The sequence below is a fragment of the Pogona vitticeps genome, chromosome 11, assembly GCF_051106095.1.
Source record: "Pogona vitticeps strain Pit_001003342236 chromosome 11, PviZW2.1, whole genome shotgun sequence".
Classification (NCBI taxonomy): domain Eukaryota; kingdom Metazoa; phylum Chordata; class Lepidosauria; order Squamata; family Agamidae; genus Pogona; species Pogona vitticeps.
In genome coordinates, this window is record NC_135793.1 from 1585570 (window position 1) to 1603267 (window position 17698).

Here is a 17698-nt window from a genome sequence, read left to right on the forward strand (position 1 = left end):
GAGGTTCCACACTCACTGGAACTTAAAACTGAATTTAAGCCTTGGTTTTCTGGAAATTTGTCAAGGGTGGGAATCACAAGCCATTCTCCAAAGAGCAAATACATACCATTCTCTTGACATCTTAATATTGCAGATGGAGAGACCAAGCGCAGGAGAAGATGCATTTGCTTAGTAAGCATAAACCAAGAAGACCTTGGAAGTTTGAGATTGTGGCCAAAACGGTGAAGCGCTGTTACGCTAAACCTATCAGTCTAGGTTTTACCTTTCAGTCATGTTACCTTGATTTAAGAAATTTATCCTCTCCCACATGAGATATCTTTTTATTTCCTACTTGTAGGTATATTTCATCTCTCTTTTGATCTTAATTCGGAAAAGGATTGCAATTGGAATAAATTAGCAAGCCACCCACAATATATAAAGACAATTTTATTGCCAATAAGCTCTGAAAACTCACTTCTCCCTTTGTTCCTATTCCAGTAACTTGGGCCATAATATCTCTCTTTTTAAAAAATAAAATAGAATTTTGAAATAAATAAATATATAAAATAAATATCATATACACTTTATAAATAGATTTCTCCTTATGAACAGTTATCATGTTTACATCTTTAAAAGGTTAGCTCCCTGACCCCGTTCCTTTCTGCTCTTAAGCTCCCTATAGCAGGAAACACACTCATGCATGCATGCATGCACGCACGCACTCACAGGTATGCCATGCATGCACATGCCTGCACACACTCCCTCCTTCTCAGGACCTGGGGTTGGAAAATGTGTTATTTGGCTTGGATCATTTTGGCTGTCCGGTCCTTGTTCCCACCACGGAAGTCTGTGAGCTCAAGAAACTGGTCAAGGCTTCTTGTCCTAGAAACATGTGAGTCCATTAGGGCCACCAGATGAAAACCCAAGTAGCCAATAGGAGAACCATATTATCGGAAAGCCCCCCTTAATAAGTAACCACAACTCCAGGTTTGCCAACCAGTATGCAAGTCATTTCTACGGTCCTCTGCCTTGCGGTCGGTCTCAGTTGTGTAGATGAGAATCAGCGCTGCTGGTGGTTGTCATCTCCGAAACCGTTTCCTCTCCATGTGTCATCGTTTGGATTTTTCCTAGCCCACCAGGTAGAGAAAACCTCGGAAGAAGCCCATGATGATGGCTTGGGATCGAGGCTCACCTTTTCCATCCCATCTCACAGGAGTAAATGCGACCTTGACACATGCTTTGAAGGAAAATCCTCTTAGGTGCCCTTCTGTCTGTTATCTCGATTTGATAGGAAGGATGGAATGACTATGTAATACAGTGTTCCAGAGGAAAAAGAGAAAGAGAGAGAGGGAGGGAGGGAAAAAAAACCCTTGCCAACCCAAGAATATATACACTGGCTGCTTGATCTTCCGACAGCATCACCTGTAGTGCAGGAGATCTCTGTATGGTGCTGGTGTTTTAGCTGGCTCCGCAGGCCTTGGTAAAAAATGAGTGAATTTTTGGTGTCTTTTAGTCCTATATCCTTCCCGAGGGGAGCCATCCCTGTTCAAAGCCACGTAATACTGTCGCTCGGAGTCCGAGTGTTTGTACAGAGTGGAAGCATAGGTGTTGTACCAGTTTTCTTCAAACTGCTCTCGGAAGACACACTCTCTTGTGAGCTTCTTCTGTGAGGCCAGGCGGAGGGGATGGGGGAGCAGAAAAAGACAGAAGGAAATTGTGAAAGACCACCCTGTGCCTCTAAAATCACCTCTCCCAATGCAAGTCAACCCAACCTAACCCAACTCAACCCAACCCAACCCAACTCAACTCAACCCAACCCAACCCAACCCAACCCAACCCAACCCAACCCAACCCAACCCAAGTGAATGGTTTTCCCTCTATTCTTTCTTTCTTTCTTTCTTCTTCTTCTGAAGAAGAACTGATTTGTCAATTCAGGCAGACTCTGGACTATTAAAAACATGCAGAGGAACCCCACAGAGGTGCAACAGGTTGATCTGACGTGTAGCTGAGTGAGCCCTGGCACAACAAGGGCTGTCAATGATCCCTTTGGGGTGAGGGTTTGGGTGTGGTTTTGTTTTTCCCCCGTGGCTGCTTTTTTATGGTCAAATCCACCTTAAAGGCCACTGAATGGGGAGAAAACCGGAAAGCATTCTCTTCTGCTTCCCAACAGATGAGTAGAGCGCCTGAGACTTAAATCCAGTTCCTAGTCACAACCAGAGTAAACCCCACTGAATAAAGGGAATTTACATAGGTGCTGGTTTAGATATCCATCAGTTTAGTCACTGGCCGAAATCCCATACTTGTAAAGGGCACTTGTGGGATCGCTTTTCCTGTGTTTCAGGCGGCTGCCACCTCAGTGTTTGGGCGACCTAAGAAAACACCCCTTACTATGGCAGACAGCCTGGGGAAACAGCTCACATGGTTTGCTAAATGCTCAGATCATAGAATCTCAGCTGAAAGGATGCTCCTCTAAGACCCAGCCCTTGTTGATCTATTCTTGAGCTGCATCACTTCAGACTGGACCTCTACTAAGCCTGGAGCAAAATCCCTACATGTAGAAAGCTAGTGCATAAAGGTGGAAGCTACACTTGCTCTCACCTCCCTGACTTTTCGTTTGCTCTGTCGATCATGGTTTTGCATGGAAGGACGTTCAGTCCTACGAGCTACCAGCTGCAAAACTGAAGCGAAACAGTTCAGAAACAGGGTTCCCGTGTTGGGAAGTGCCAGATCGACCTCAAACGGAGCACATGCTGCTGGAACGGGCAGGGAGAGAGCAAAACGACCCTGGAACACAGTATTCCAAGAAGCGACTGAACCACAGAGTGAGTTCATGCCCTCAGGCGGTAGCGACACCCTGCAGTCATAGCCCTAATTTAGTTAAGACCTGGAACGCCCAGCTGACACGGCATTTCTGCCACACCAGCATCCATGTGAGCCCCTGGCTGAACTCGAGAGTAGAACCTCAGTCTCAGTAGATCTCATGCAAGGGCGGATTTTCAAAAGTCAATGTATTTCATCCATTTCTGAGAGCTTTTCAGGAATGCCCTCCCTCTCATGGCATAAAAGCAACAACACCTACTTGTTAACAGGGAGAAACACATTTAAAGGATGCTGGCTGGGAATCCTCTTGGTGATTTACATGGGTGCAGATTATGTTGCCTAATTCACACAAGCTATTGATTAATGAGGTGCTGGTTGTGTTGTGAGCTGGAAAACCAAGCCCTAGGAGGAAAGGCGGAAAGCACTGGGTGTGGTTAGCCTTGAGGAAAGAAGACACTATGGGGAGGTAGGAGAGAGCTTCTCAAATATTTGAAAGGTACTCCTTCAGAGGAGGGGCAGGATCAGTTCTCCATCATCCCAGAGTGCAGGGCACGCAACAACGGGCTCAAGCGACAGGAAGACAGAATTTGGCTGACTTATCAAGAAAAACCTAACTGCTAGAGCAGTATGATGATGAAAGCAATGACCTCGGGTGTGTGTGTGAGAGAGAGCGATCCCACACTGGAGGCCTTCAAGAGAAACTTGACAACCACCTCTTGAAGGATCTGCTTTGGCTTGGATGGCCTTCCAACGTCATGATTCTATGAGCAGACTGCACACCTCGGGGCGCCACCGGCCCCTTCTTAAGTGAGCAGCAGTGGATCACGGTGGTTTATGCCATTTCAATTTATGCATGTGTAAATCACCCAGAGGAATCTGGCTTTGATGTTTCAAAGTCCCTCGTGTCGTCCTTTCCGAAGGATCTTTCTCAGTAAAACCAAAATGTGCTTCTATTATACGCAGCTACCACTGAGGGTCCAGACAGCTTGCCAAATCCATCAAGACTAGCCACAAAAGATATCATGGGTGATTTGGGGGGCATCGTCCTGGACAATACTGTATACCAGATGGATGGGAAATAAATGAAATGAAATGAAATCAACCAACCAACCAACCAACCAACCAACCAACCAACCAACCAACCAACCAACCAACCAACCAACCAACCAACCAACCAACCAACCAATCAATAAAAAGAATCATCATAGAGATGCACACCTCCAGCATCGTGCTAAAGAGGTGACATTCCACCCACCCACTGTTCGGGTTTACACTTACCGATCCATACAGCTCTCCTCTCTCGTTCATGCCGAGGTAAAGTCCAGAATCCACCCCGCGGATGCTGACGAGCCCTACGGCCAAGCTAATGAACTCCAGGATTCCTTTATATTAAAAAAATGCACATAAAGAATAAAATAATGAGTTATTTAAAGAATGCAAACACTCCTGCTCTGAGTTGGGGAGGGGGATCATAATAGCAAACAGTGCCTTTCTAAAGCAGTCCAGACTTTACACCTTGCTAAATCACAGGTAGGGTTCTTCTCTGTCCCAAATGTACCAGATGGGAAAGCTTTTCTCTGTGAAAAGCTGGACGCATCGGAGGAAGGCCACAGATAAGGAATAGAACCACTCCTGTCCTGTGGACAGCCTCCTTCCATGCTGGGCGCCGACACTCTTGAGAAGTCACCCACGTTGGCTAGATGGATATTAAGCATGGAAGTGCTGAGTATTCATCAGTGTTGCGGAAAGAGAATAAATGGCAAGAGGAGCTTTTGCTCAGTGAGTTGGGAGCAGAGGCCAAGAGGCATGAAAAGAGATGAGAAGCCTCTGTCGAGACCTGCCAAGCCCCTGCCCCCTTCCGACTCTCGGTGCCAACCTGTGCCCTGTGCCTTGAAACCTCAGAGAAAAGCCAGGGAGTCACAGCAAGCCGTTTCTCCATGGGCAACTTGTCACCCAAGCAGAGATGGCTCCTTCCACATCTACAGGAGGAGGAGGAGGAGGACGCCCCACCTCTGGCTGTGGGTCAGCGATGTCCCGTACCCTTCCAAGATCCAAGAGAGAAGGGTCCACTGAAGCCAGGAGGCAGGAGAAAGGATCTCCACAGTTTGTCAGAGCAGGGCTTGCAGATGCCAGCTGCACTTCTGTTGCCAGTGTTCCTCTGTGCACAGAAGAGGGAGAGCTGCGTCCCTCTAAAGTTCCCCGCCCCCTGCCATGGAGCCAGGAGTTTCTGATCACGAAGGGACTACAACGCCACGATCAAGCGCCTCTTCCCTCTCAGCCTCCACTGTGCTAGGGAAAGAAGTGGCTTTTTCCCAGGTACAATATATCACACCCAGGTACAATATATCACACACTTTGCCATACAAAGTATTTGAGGTTGGTTTGGACTAGGATGGGCAGTCAGGAGCCATTGGCTTTACAAAAGACCTGCTCCTCATGTGTTGATGTGGACAGAGGCTGGCGCTTGTATTTTTGGACTCCCTTTTCTAGTGGGGAGGCTATATGGGGGCTATCATGATCATTCCTCATGATAAGCAACTGCACTTCTAAGTTCACCCTGCACCATGGGCAACATGAGGGCAGCTGGGCCCTCTATCACCACAAAGATTCTGCCAAGACGAGTCCCTCTAAAGTTTGAACAGTCCAGTAGAGTCCTAAAACTTTCTACTAAACATGGCTGCAAAGAAGAGTGGTCTATTGACTAGATAGGCGGGATATAAATAAAATAAATAAAATAAATAAATAAAATAAAATAAATAAATAAACAAACACCCAGAAACACATCTTTAACAGGAATGTGTCAATTGGTTAATGTCCAGATGTGACACCTTACACCTGTCCACGGTGTTCTGTCTCTCTTCCAGTTGCCACAACCCGCCAGTCTTAACGTTTTGATTGCACAGGAAACCTTTTGGGCTTAACAGCAGACCCAGCCTCGCCGACCTCCACAAGACTTTTGTCCTTCTGAATTCCATGACGTTGCTTCCCAACCTTAGGGAAACCCGGGTCTTCTTGGACTGCAACTCCCAGAAGCCTTCGCCACCACCAGCTGTGCTGGCCAGGGTTTCTGGGAGTTGCAGTCCAAGAGCATCTGGGTGACCCAAGGCTGGGAAGCAACATCCTTTGGGACAGTGGGAAGAGGCTTGGTCCTAGCAGATACGAAAACATGGGAAGAAGATGCTCAGGATTTGCAGCGGCATGCAAGATCAAACCGGTGTTCCCTGCTTAACCTGCATTACTCTAGGGAAGAAAGGCTTAGGGGGCAAGTACAGCCTACCAGATGTTGGCCTCTGGCCCTTGTCAGTCCTATCCAAGAGGTCTCATGATGAGGAACGTTGGGGTCCTCTTTCTGGAGGACATCCCAGAGGCTTGCTCAGCCCCAAGACTGCAAAACAGCAACTATGCATGCCCGGAAAAGTTGTCTTGCAAATGAGCAAGGAAATGGGTCAGGAGGAGAAAGTGCTCCGAAAACAACCTGAGAGTCTGTCTGTTTATTTATAGAGCATCTAGAATGTTCCATCCTTCAGGAGCACAGCAGACCTCCCCCTCTCCCCCCCCCCCCAGCCCCGGTTGGGTTACATCCCACACATGCCTTTGGCCAGCTTCTTCGAGTTTCCTAGGAAGACAGTGCTACTGCTTGGCTACTCTTGACTTCTAAGGAGGAGAGAGAGGAAACCCACTCGCTTCTTCAGCTCCTTGGGAAGAAGGCCTTCCACTCATCACTCAAAGGGGCCAGAAGACTCAGGCAAGGCTGAGGTCTTGGCTACACTTAGAACAGGTCTACGGTGGAATGCCTCTAGCCTGGCCACCCTCTGTCTCCTTGCCTTGGTCCCGTTCATTAATCTTGAAGATCCATGATCCAAAAGCCAGTGATTTCATGCAGGGCCAGCCCTACTATTGGGCAAGAGAACAGGGAGCAAATTGCCAGCTCTTCCATTTCTCTGTGTTGTATTTTTTACCACCGGGAGTGGGAAAACAAGGCTTATGGGATTTCCTACCTTCTTTGCCAAAACAACTGGCCTGGCTTGACATGCTATGCAGTTTGATCTGGGTCAGCGGGGGGCGGGGTGTTATTTGTTGCTCTGCCTTAGGCAGCAAGATTTCTGGGGCTGCCTGGCCCTCATTTTATGCTCCTGGCTCCAATAATTGCTCTCCAGTAAATTTTGTCCCAGAGAGACACATCTCATGATGTACATGGTCCGAAATATATTGCTTGACCTCTTATTCACCACGGGGCCCTATTGGCTAGTGTCCATGCCAAATAAACACCATCTACCACTTCAAAGGCCTGGAGCACTTTTGCTACTTTAGAGAATAAAACCAGGCAGAATAACATCTCCGTGGGGAATACACCTGCCAATGTAAATGGGTTGAAAAAACTTCCATTTTAGAAAATTCTTTCTTTCTTTCTTTCTTTCTTTCTTTCTTTCTTTCTTTCTTTCTTTCTTTCTTTCTTTCTTTCTTTCTTTCTTTCTTTCTTTCTTTCTTTCTTTCTTTCTTTCTTTCATCTGTCCATCCATCTGTCTGTCCTGGCTCTTTTAAGGCATCAGCTCTTAGCAGCAGATAGGCGGGATATAAATTAAATTAAATAAATAAATAAATAAATAAATAAATAAATAAATAAATAAATAAATAAATAAATTCTAACATCTTTTTAAAGAATGCCTTGTCTATCAATCAGGATGTCTGGCTAATTGTGGATCCCGCTCATTAATCCATTGATGTTGCAATCCTAATAACCTGTTGATCCTTTCAGCCCAGCTGGGTTCCAGCATGCATGTCTGGGTCTCCACCTTTAAAGCCCCGCAAGGGCACGTCCTAAAAGCGGTTCTGGACCGCTCTCTGAAACAAAGGAAGTGGGGCCAGGGGTGGAGTGGGGGGCTAGGCGTGACACCGAGGGCCGTTGGACGATCCGCACGAGGTGCAGAGAAGCACATTTTGCCATGATCTTGTCGAATTGATATGCGAAACCTCCCCGATCTACAGTTCACCAGCGCTGGGAGCGGCCGTTGGGAGAGGATCAAAAATTCACTTTCCGACTCCAACAGGCTGCTTCTGTGGCCAAACATGATTTGTTTTTCCAGCTCTCCTCTTTTTTTTTTTCCCCTCCGTGGCAGAGAGATATTTGTTCCATTTATTTCTGTTTGAGTCTCTCCAGATTGCGTTCTGCGAGATTCGCCTGGAATTCCTGATGTCTGAAAAGCTGAGTTATCTTTGAACCTCCATCAAGTGCCGGCAGCTTGCCAGTCATTGTTATATTACTCAAACAATTGTTTAAAGATTACTTCAGCTGCCTGCACCTGTCTCTTCTCATACAACCGTATCCAGGGGCAAAAAAAGAGGGAGGAGGCCAGAGGAGGCCTTGGGAACAACCCTCCGTGTTGTGCTAATATCGGGGAATCTCAATTTCCAACTCAGCGGCCTCTCTGGGCTCCCGCAAAGCAACTGTTTAGAAACAGGTGCATTGGGCGGCGGGGAGGGAGGGAGGGAGAGGGGGACTGCCTAAGCCAGCCAAATCTCAGGGGAATGTCAGCCACAGCCAAGAGAGCTATGCTCTCTCTTTTTTTGGGGGGGGGGTACCCCAACCCGGAGCACGCAGGCTGGCGCTTCTGCGGGTCGGGGCCGTGACAGGCCTGGAAAGCAGGGCTCAAGTGTTTTACGAGCAGCTGGACTCGGCGGCACCCTTTGGCCCGGGGCCCCAAATGTCCACTTCTCACGCATGAGGGGGGGGACACCTCACCTTTTTGTAAAAGTGAAGGGAGGCCGTGCAGTGCAATGCTTAAAGAGCTGGATTTGGGGGGGAGACTTTCAGGGGGGGGCTCAGGACCCCTTTCTGAGCCCAGAAAGCCACTGGGTGGGCATGAAGTAACAACGGCCTCGGAAGCTGCCTGCGAGGAGGAGGCGTTGGGAAGAAAAGCCGCCTTCACCTGTTTGAGCAGGTGAGAGAGATGGAGCCAGAGGAAGATGATGGGGCGGGGGCTGTGATCTGTTTAACAGGGGTGAGGGGGTTGTTCCTGGAAGGTTCCAGAAGCTAAGGCTCACGGCACCTTTTGTGCTTCACTGCTTATCCCCGGATTTAAAGCCTCTGTTTCTTGAAAGACGGAAAGAAAACACTTCGCTTCTCTAGCAGCCGTGCAAGGTTGGTTGATGTCCTTCGGTATCTCTTGAGTGGAAGCAACAAAGTCTTGTGAACCAGGAAACCCATCCCTCATGCCTCACCCCAGGTACTATAATAATGTGGGTATAATGGGTATCATCATGTGGAACTCCCTGCAGGGCTCCCGACTCCTTCCACGCAGGCAGGTAAGCATACCTGTTCTTTTGGGGGAGCACCACAGGTCTCTTTGCTTCACTTGAGGGGGGCTCCCCCTTCCAATGCATCAGGGCAGTGGGGGGGGGGAGAGAGGTAGCTGATGGTCCTGGGTGCCCAAAATGGCTAGTGATGCTCCTGTCCAGTGAGGATCCAAGTCACTGCCCATTTTCATGCCTCCGGGGGGAGGGGGGAAGAAGCAGCCGTGGTTTTTGAGAACAGTCGAAGGGAAGAATTGCAGAGCACTTCAGCCCTAAAACTGCCTTTTGTAAGACCGCTTGGAAAAGATTTGAGGTCCCTTTCCTGACCTCTGGACCCTTGGCGCCTCTACCTCTCTCCTCGGTTCTTCCCAGGTGTCTTTGAGACAAAACAGGTGTTCAAAGCCTTCTCTTTTTCAAAACATAATTCAATTCAAAATTCTGCAACGGGGAAGCCAAAGCACAACACTTCACTTCCAGAAGCCCACTTCTCTTAGTGGTGAAAAGAATGTAAGACAGGATCTCCCCTCCATATGGCGAACAACCTGGAACCCCAGTTCAGGTAGTTCACTTTATTGACCCTCAACATCAGGCGTGTGTGTTTTGAACACCCAGAATCAGCTCTAAAGCAGTGGTTCCCAAATTCAGGTCCCCAGATGTTCCTGGACTACAATTCCCAGAAGCCTTCCCCATGAGCTGTGCTGGCCAGGGTTTCGGGGAGTTGTAGTTCAAGAACATCTGGGGACCACCGAAGTTTCGGAAGCAATGCACTAAAGCATCGCACACTGGCCACCTCTGGTTAAGTTTTGCCCTCCAAATGTTCTGATTCTGCAGTTCCTAGCATTCCTCACTGTTGGCTGCACCGGCCAGGGCTGATGGGAGTTGTGGTCCCCATCCTTACAATGGCAAAGGGCCATGCGTGGCTGAGTCTCACCTGAGCAATCCTAGTTTTATGTATCCTCAAAGACTTTCACTGCCAGGATCTGATGGTTGTTGTGGGTTTCTCAGTCTCTTTGGCCGTGTTCTGGAGGTTGTTCTTCCTGCCGTTTCGCCCGCCTCTGTGGCCATCGGCCTCTTCAGAGGACAGGAGTCAGAAGCGGCCGGCCACAGAGACGGGTGAAACATCAGGAAGAAAAACCTTAAGAACACGGCCAAACAGCCCGGAAAACCCACAACAATCAATCGTAGTTTTGTTTATTCTGCTGTAGGCGAACTGGATTGCTCTCAAAGAGCCATGTTGCCTAACAGGATGGAGGGAAAACATTTCCAGTCCTGGCTCTAAGTGCACTTGATCTGGAAGCATAAAGTTTCTGAAAGAGTCGGCCAGCGGGCCAAGGGGGACCCATGGCCTGGGGCAGTGACCCACCCACCCATATTTTGAGATGCTCCTGTCCACAAGCCACCCCAGTCAGGAAGAGGGCTGGAAGACCCACAGGAAGGTATGTAGATGCCACCGTCTTTCCTAATTGTTTACCCCCACCATCTGGAAGTTTGCAGCATACTGCCATCAAACATGGAGGATCTACTCAGGCAACCCAGCTTCATGACTTAGACTCTGCTCTCCAGCTTCCCTGCCATGCAGCCTTGAAGCCGTCTTGCAACCCACATGACTGACTTCAGGATTTAAACATTTGTGACCGCTGGGAGCAGAGGCCAGTAGCTGGGGGTGAAGAAAGAGCCTTAGGCTTTGGACTACATCTCCCTGCACACCCACCCAGTACGCTGGGAATTGTAGTCCAGAAAGAGCACACTGCACCCTATCTTGCTCTTCCCTCGATTTGCACCTGAGGTTTCCCGCCTCCCCCCCTCCCCCTCCCCAGGCTCTGACCTCCAATTACCACAAATAGCTATTTATTTTATACTGCCTTTGGGAGAAGCCCATAGCAGAAATCTATAATATTTTATATCAGAAGCCTGCTCTCCTTTACATCGCTGGATGCCAACAGCTGGGACTCTTATGGAATGCGAAGGCTTCGGTTTATGGAGGGCACCCGGCCTGTTAACTCTTTGTCTTCAGCCTCCAAACTTAAGGCGAGCGGAGGAGGGAGGGTTGGCAGTTTCTCAGCCAAAGGGGGCCCTTCTTGCCTATTGGCAAGCAGGAGGGACGGATTTAAGGCTGTTAAAAAACCGCTGGGCTTTCACTTGGAAGCCAAAGATGCTCCTTTGGGTTGGGAAGGATTCATTGAGAACCGGCCCGGCTCTGATCTGGTGTTTGGTGTCAGCAGAGGCTGGTCTCTGCCAGGCGGGCGGGCATCCTCCCTTCCAACTAAGCTCCTTTCTGGGGTGGGGGCCTCCTTGGCAGACAGGTGGAAGGGGAACGATCCACCTCTGTGGGGAGCAAGCCAAAGATCACTTAGCCCCCTTGCACCTACTAGTACTTTACACCTACACGTAGGGAGAGCCTTTCCTTGCTGATCCTTTGCTGATCTAAGGTACAGTATTTTTTTTCCATACCAAGACTGCCACCCAGAAGCTGCTTTCCTGGGCGAAAGTCCCCAGCCTCCCCATGGAAAATCACGGGGGTGGGGGTTGTTGGACCTCAGGAGACCAGCTCTCCAACATCTCATGCACGGTGAAAACATGATCAGGGTTGCCCTAGGCTCGAAGTCCCTTGATGGGACCTGGAAACCACTTGAGGATGTTTAAATCAATGTTTCGGAGAGTCCAGAGCCTCAAAGAGAAAATAAAACGGATGCTCCTGGAAGATCTTACACTGCAGAGGGGGGGGGGGGCGTAGCCACCTACTCTCTGGGTGTCCCAACCCACAGGGCTACCCGATGAGCAGATGCTTTTTGGGGTCTCTCTCCTGGACGGTCTTCCTTGCGCAGGTGCAAAAGCAGGCAGCCCTTCTAACAGACCCCAAACCCAGTTCCCAAAGCTGGATGTTTTACTTGTGGGGGGGGGGGAGAACAAAGCACTAGGAACCTTCTCCGCTTTGCTTTTCCTGGGAAGGTTGGAAGTTCTACACCTGAGCTTTTATGGTATTTTAAAAAACTTTTTCGACCGGGCTTTTATGGCACAATCTTACAGATGTCTACTCCAGACGCACACGGTTTTCTTCTTGGTCTTGGGAACGCACCTGCCTCTTCTTTGGCCTCTCCTCCAGCGGCTGGGAAGAGCGGAATTGGAGCCGCGGGAGGGAGAGGGAAAGCCCGTCTCTCTCTCTCGGGCATTTCGCGTGGCCTGAAAGTGTTTAACGTCCCCAGCTAGTTTTGCAAGGCGTTCGCTCCCCCCGCTCCCCGGTGCACCTGCGAGAGGGCTTTTTAGCCGCGGGAGAGTCGGAAATTGAAAACCCCAGGATCGGCTGGCGGGGCTGGCGCGCGCGCACACACGCACACGCGCAAAGACACACACACACACGCACGCACACACTCGCCGCGACATCCTGGCTCAAGAGGATTGGCATTAATGGTCTAATGAGTTCTGGATGGCGCTGAAGACCTTGGAGCCAGTCCATCAAGGCGCGCGGGGAGGGGGAAGATCAAGGATGCACCTGCCTGGGGTGGCTTTCTTTGGGGGAGGGGGAGAAGAGCCCCACAAGGAGGGGGGGAAGAGGGCACCGAGGGGAAGAGAGATCCCTCCCCCCCTCGCCCCAGGTCTTTTGGGAAGGGAAAGCGACCTGCTCAAGATTCCCCAGCACTTGGCTTGGAGGCAGGAAACGGGGGCGTCGGGGGGGGTTGTGTGTGTGTGCATTTCCAGGGCGCAACAGCCCCCTCGCCCTAAGCCTGCCTGCCTGCCTGCCCGCTCGCCAGAAGCCGCTCTTGGCGTTCAGGATCGCGGGCACGCCCCTGGCGCAGCTGCTGCGCGCCCTGACCGGCTGCGCTCCGGGGTGGGTGCGTGGGCCCTTCTGCCTCTCCCCTCCCCTCCCCCCTCCCCCTTCCCCTCCCCCTCCGCCCCGCACCGCCCGAGCTCACCGAAGCGGCTGTGATCCTGGCGGGTGCCGTGCACCGTCCCGTTGGGGAAGATCTCCAGGTGGAAGCCGGTCCTGCAGTAGAGCTGCCGCCGGCGGAGGATGCCCTTGAGGTGGGCGAAGTCGGTGGGCGAGCCCCGCTGGAGGCGCCCTTCGATCTGGCCCAGGCGCTCGTTCAGGACGCCCGGCGAGTCGGCCAGCGCCGCGTTCCCAAGAGACGAGGAGAATCCGTGCAAATCCAGATCCAGCGAGCCCAGGAAGCCGCCCACCTCGGCCATGGCCCCGGGGGTCCCGGTCCCGATCCTGATGCCGATCGCGGCCGGCCCCCGCCCCGGGTCCGGGCCCCCTCCTCAGGCCGCCGCCTGGCCCGGGCGGGCGCGTCCCCTGCTCGGCACGGCTGGCGCCCGCCTCCTTCGCCTTCGCCTTCGCCGCCGCCCGCCTGCCATCGCGGCGGGATCTGGCCGGCCGGCCCCGGCCAGGGGGACCTTTATATGCCGCCCCCTCCCCGCGCCCGGGCAGCCCAGCCCGGCCATTTACATGCAAGCCCCACCTCGCGGGCATCCCCCTTTGGCCGGGGCCGCGATCCCCCCCTCCCGCCCCACCCACCCCAAAAAACCCGCCCGCCCTGCCTCGCCTCGCCTCGCCTGCGCCTCGATTGCCTCCAGGATCGCGGCGGGAAAGCCAGCTGGAAAGAGCCCTCCCCCCTCCCTCCCCCTCCCTCCCCGAAACAGGCTGGCAAGACAAGGAAAGTCTCCTATTGCCCGCGATCCACGCCTCTCCCCCCCCCCCGCCGGGGAGCCCAAGATCCGCGCTTGCCTGGCCCGCTCGCCCTCCGGCCTTCCAGGGCGGGTGGGGGTGGGGGGTCTGGGCTGGCCTGGGTTGCTAGCTAAACAACCAAACAACCAAACAAACAAACAACCAGCGAGTGCGCGGCTTTTGGCAAACGGCCAGGCGCCCGATCCACACCCGGCGGCGATGCCGGAGGTTCGCTCGAGGCCAGCTGGGGAGAAGCGCCCGGCCAGCTCTACCCAACTTTTTTTCATAGGGAGAAGGTTTCCTTGGGGTGAGGAGGACCCGAGAGGAGACTTTTGCCGGTGCAGGCAGGAGATCCCTACAAGCTCCCCCCCCCATTACGAAGACCAGCAGGATCTCTCTTGCCTAACCCGTCCCCCCCCCCCCCCCCGTCTCCTCCTCTCTCCCCGTGCGCACTTCACGAAAGAGCGCCTGTTTTCCCAGCGGGTCGCCTCTTCCACCCTGGCCGAGCCAGGCGGGTGGGGGTGGGGGGCCCTTCCAGGCGAGCCCCCCTTCGCCCGCCGGGCCAGCTCGCCCCACCACCTTGGCCGAAAAGAGGGGGTGCGCCGGGCTGGAAACCCGCCCTCCCCTCCCCTCCCGCGCCTTTGGAAAGGAGTCGTAGAGTGGGGCGCGCCAGAGGGCGAGATACAGGATAGATAGATAGATAGATAGATAGATAGATAGATAGATAGATAGATAGATAGATAGATAGATAGATAGATAGATAGATAGATAGATAGATTAACCCCTTCCTTTCTGGACTACAAGCCCCATCTTCCTCAGGCATGCTGGGATTTGTAGTCCCCGACCTCGTCCCCAAGTTCTGTCACAAAGACGTTTCTCCCCCCTCTCCCCCTCCCCCAGTGTTTGTGGGCTTTTTTTGCGGCGGGGGGGGGCGGGGGCGGGAAGGGGGTCCATGGTGTTTATGAGCTGATTGGAAGAAGGAAACCGGCGCGGAAGAGGAGCGGGTGCGAGTGTTTCGCTTCAACCCGCCTGGTTGGGAGTTTTCCCAGGCGCTCCCGAGGCGCAGGTGGAGGGCTGCGGGCGGGGGGGGGCAGGGGAGGGGAAAGTGGATGGTGGGGGACGGGGGGAAAAGTTTTCCGCCACCTTTTTTCTCCCGCCGGCAACAGGTGTTTCCTCGCTCGCGCTTGCTCTCTCTCCGCCCCCGCCCCCTCCGGCGCGCCCGGCTTTCGCTCCGTGACACAGTATCTCCGACAGCAGCTGCTTGCAGACAGACGCGAGTCGACAAGGGGCTGGCCGGGCGGCGGCGGCAGGGAGGGAGGGAGGGTGGGGGGAGGCTTTTTGCACAGAAAGAAAGAAAGAAAGAGGGGGAAAAGAAGGGGAGGCGGGAGCGAGCCAGCCCTGAACACCAGCTTTGATGCAACGGGAGCGCGCATTCCTCCTTCCCAAAACCTGTCCAAAAAGCTTCCTTTTCCTCCCGGAGGCGCAAGGCGGCGCTGTTGCTCAGGGGTTGAGCCAGCTGGCCTACAGGTGTGGCGAAGGGGTGGTGGGGGCGATGATGATGAGGATGATGATAGCGGTAGGATTCCAGCCCCTCCCGAAGGCAGTGGGTCAGATGTCCACTGACCTCCCTGCAGGCATTCAACCCGGGGCATCCTCTTCTCAAGGCCTGCGTCCTTCTTGTGGCCTGGCTCCCAGCATCCCTGCACCCCCAGGTCCACAGGTGTGGGAGTCAGGGGGAACCCCCATTCAAAGAGGGTCTCCCAGGTGTAGGAGCCCACTGCCGGGAAGCATCCATGGAGGGTGATGACTGCCACCCTTCACGTTAGGCAAGGTTGCAGCAGCCCTTCTGGAGAAGGCCGAATAGATTTTGAGAAATACTTCCGGGGGGGCTCTGCAAACGCAGGAGAGCCAGCAAGGGCTCACCCTTTGCCACGGCCGAGTCTTCAGCCAAAGGTCCACCCCGACAGGATGCACAGAAACCAGGGCTGTGGAGAAGAACAATCCACCTCCTCTCCCACAGGAGACTCCTAACGTTTCCATTTTGCACAGACATCTTCCCTGGGTTGTTGTCGCTCTCATCCCTGGTCACGTGCCAAGTTGTGGGCCTGACATTAGACCAGGAATGTGAGCTGAGACTCATCAAACCAAGCCTGAACGTAGGAGGTAAAACCGTTGAAACAGAGGATGTTCTACTATGGGCACCTCATGAGAAGACAGGATTCCCTGGGGGGGGGGGGACATATTGCTGGGAAAAGTGGAAGGCAGCAGGAAAAGAGGGAGACCAAATACGAGACCATTGGGCTCCCTAAAAGAAACCACGGGCTTGAGTCTAGCAGAGCTGAGCAGAGCTGTGGTGGACGGGGTCTTTTGGAGACTGCTCACTGCATGGGTTCACCCTGAGTTGGAGGGGACTTGACAGTATGGAAACCTAACAACCGTGTCCAGAGTGATGGTTTCCATCTGAGGAGATAGCGAGCAAATTATATTTTAAATGGAAAGGAAAACCTCGATACACTTGGCACCTTTAAAAAAAACGGAGAAACCAATTTGTTAATCAGTAAGCCATGGTATATTTTCTTTTTCAAAGGTGTGAGATATTGGGCTTCAGAACACTGCTATAACTCCACTGTGGTTTGGAGGAAGGCCAGTCTCTTGAAGCCAAGCCCATTGAAGGATAAATGAAGGTTCCTGAAATGCGGGGGAACCGCGCGTCTGCCACCTTAGAGTAAAATAAAGTCCACACACCCCTGCACTTAACTAATCTAAGACAAAAGCAGCCAATTATTTTGACCAGATGGAATTTCTTCTTCTTTTTAACCACCATGATGATGGCTGTTTTTTTTGCAGATTCGGCCCATTTGGGTTGGAAGGCTCAGCAGCTGATCTGCTACAGCAGGGTTAGCTGGATCAGATGGAGGGGGGTATTTGTTGAATCTCTCTCTCTCTCTCTCTCTCTCTCTCTCTCTCTCTCTCACACACACACACACACACACACACACAGAGAGGGGGGGGAGGGAGGGAGGGAGAGAGAGCCAAAATGCTCCTATGGTTTTACATGAGCAATAACACAATCAGTGTAAACCTTGGTGAGTCGCTACACGGATTAAGAACGCAGCACTCTTGTGCACTTGACTCAGCATGAATTGATCTGAAATATTTTTACCCGGCCTTTCTCCTTTAAAAAAAAAAAAGGTGGCTGATATCATTTTAAAAAGACAATGTCTGAAAGATAAAGCAGTACATTATACAAACGTTACAAATGCTTATTGAATAAGCATTATAGTAAAAATGTCAAATAAAAACATTACTGAAATAAATTCTAAAACAAAAACACAAACCATTCCAGTTTTTAAAAACACAGGCAGTCCATCACAGAGGGAAAGCTTGCCTGAAGAGAAAGGTCTTTGCTTGCTTGCAGAAGGACAGCAAAGGTGGGGCCAGCCTGGCCTCCAGTGGGAGGGAGTTCCACAGTCTGGCATCAGCCAATGAGAAGCCCTCTCCCTTGTCCCCAAGCAAAGATGTAAAGATGCTGGGAGGGAGAGAAAGGCCTCCCTGGATGATCTTAACACCCGAGCGGGCTTATAAATGGCACAGCAAATGCTTGCATTGATGTCTGTCCATGTGACATGATAGGGTTATGCTGGTGGGCAGAACTAAGAAGATTTTTTGCCCTCTTGGAGCATGGTTTCTGTAGGTCAGAAACCGCCTTCTGTTCCATGAAGTTGGCTGCAACCAAATGTAGTCGTTCCTCAGGGGCATCTCCCGTCTTTTGGTCGCCTCTGCCATTATCCAAAGAATCCCAGCTTTCCGTACTCTACATGCAGCTAACCATCTGTTTTCTGAAACTCTGCACTAGACCTTCTTCCATATTCTACAAATTCTGTCATGTTTGCCTTCTCATTGATATTCATGTGCATGGACCGATTTTCCTTCGACTGCATTCAC

General features: G+C 51.9%; 1 protein-coding gene across 1 annotated transcript; it reads right to left on the reverse strand.

Moving 5' to 3' along the window:
• Positions 1-406: 406 nt before the first annotated feature.
• Positions 407-13417, reverse strand: FGF16 (fibroblast growth factor 16). The gene is made up of 3 exons (XM_072981113.2): positions 13002-13417; positions 4078-4181; positions 407-1643 (listed from the first exon to the last, which is right to left on the reverse strand). Exons 1-3 carry the CDS (start codon positions 13273-13275, stop codon positions 1398-1400), a joined length of 624 nt encoding a protein of 207 aa, XP_072837214.1. The 5' UTR covers positions 13276-13417; the 3' UTR covers positions 407-1397.
• Positions 13418-17698: the final 4281 nt, after the last annotated feature.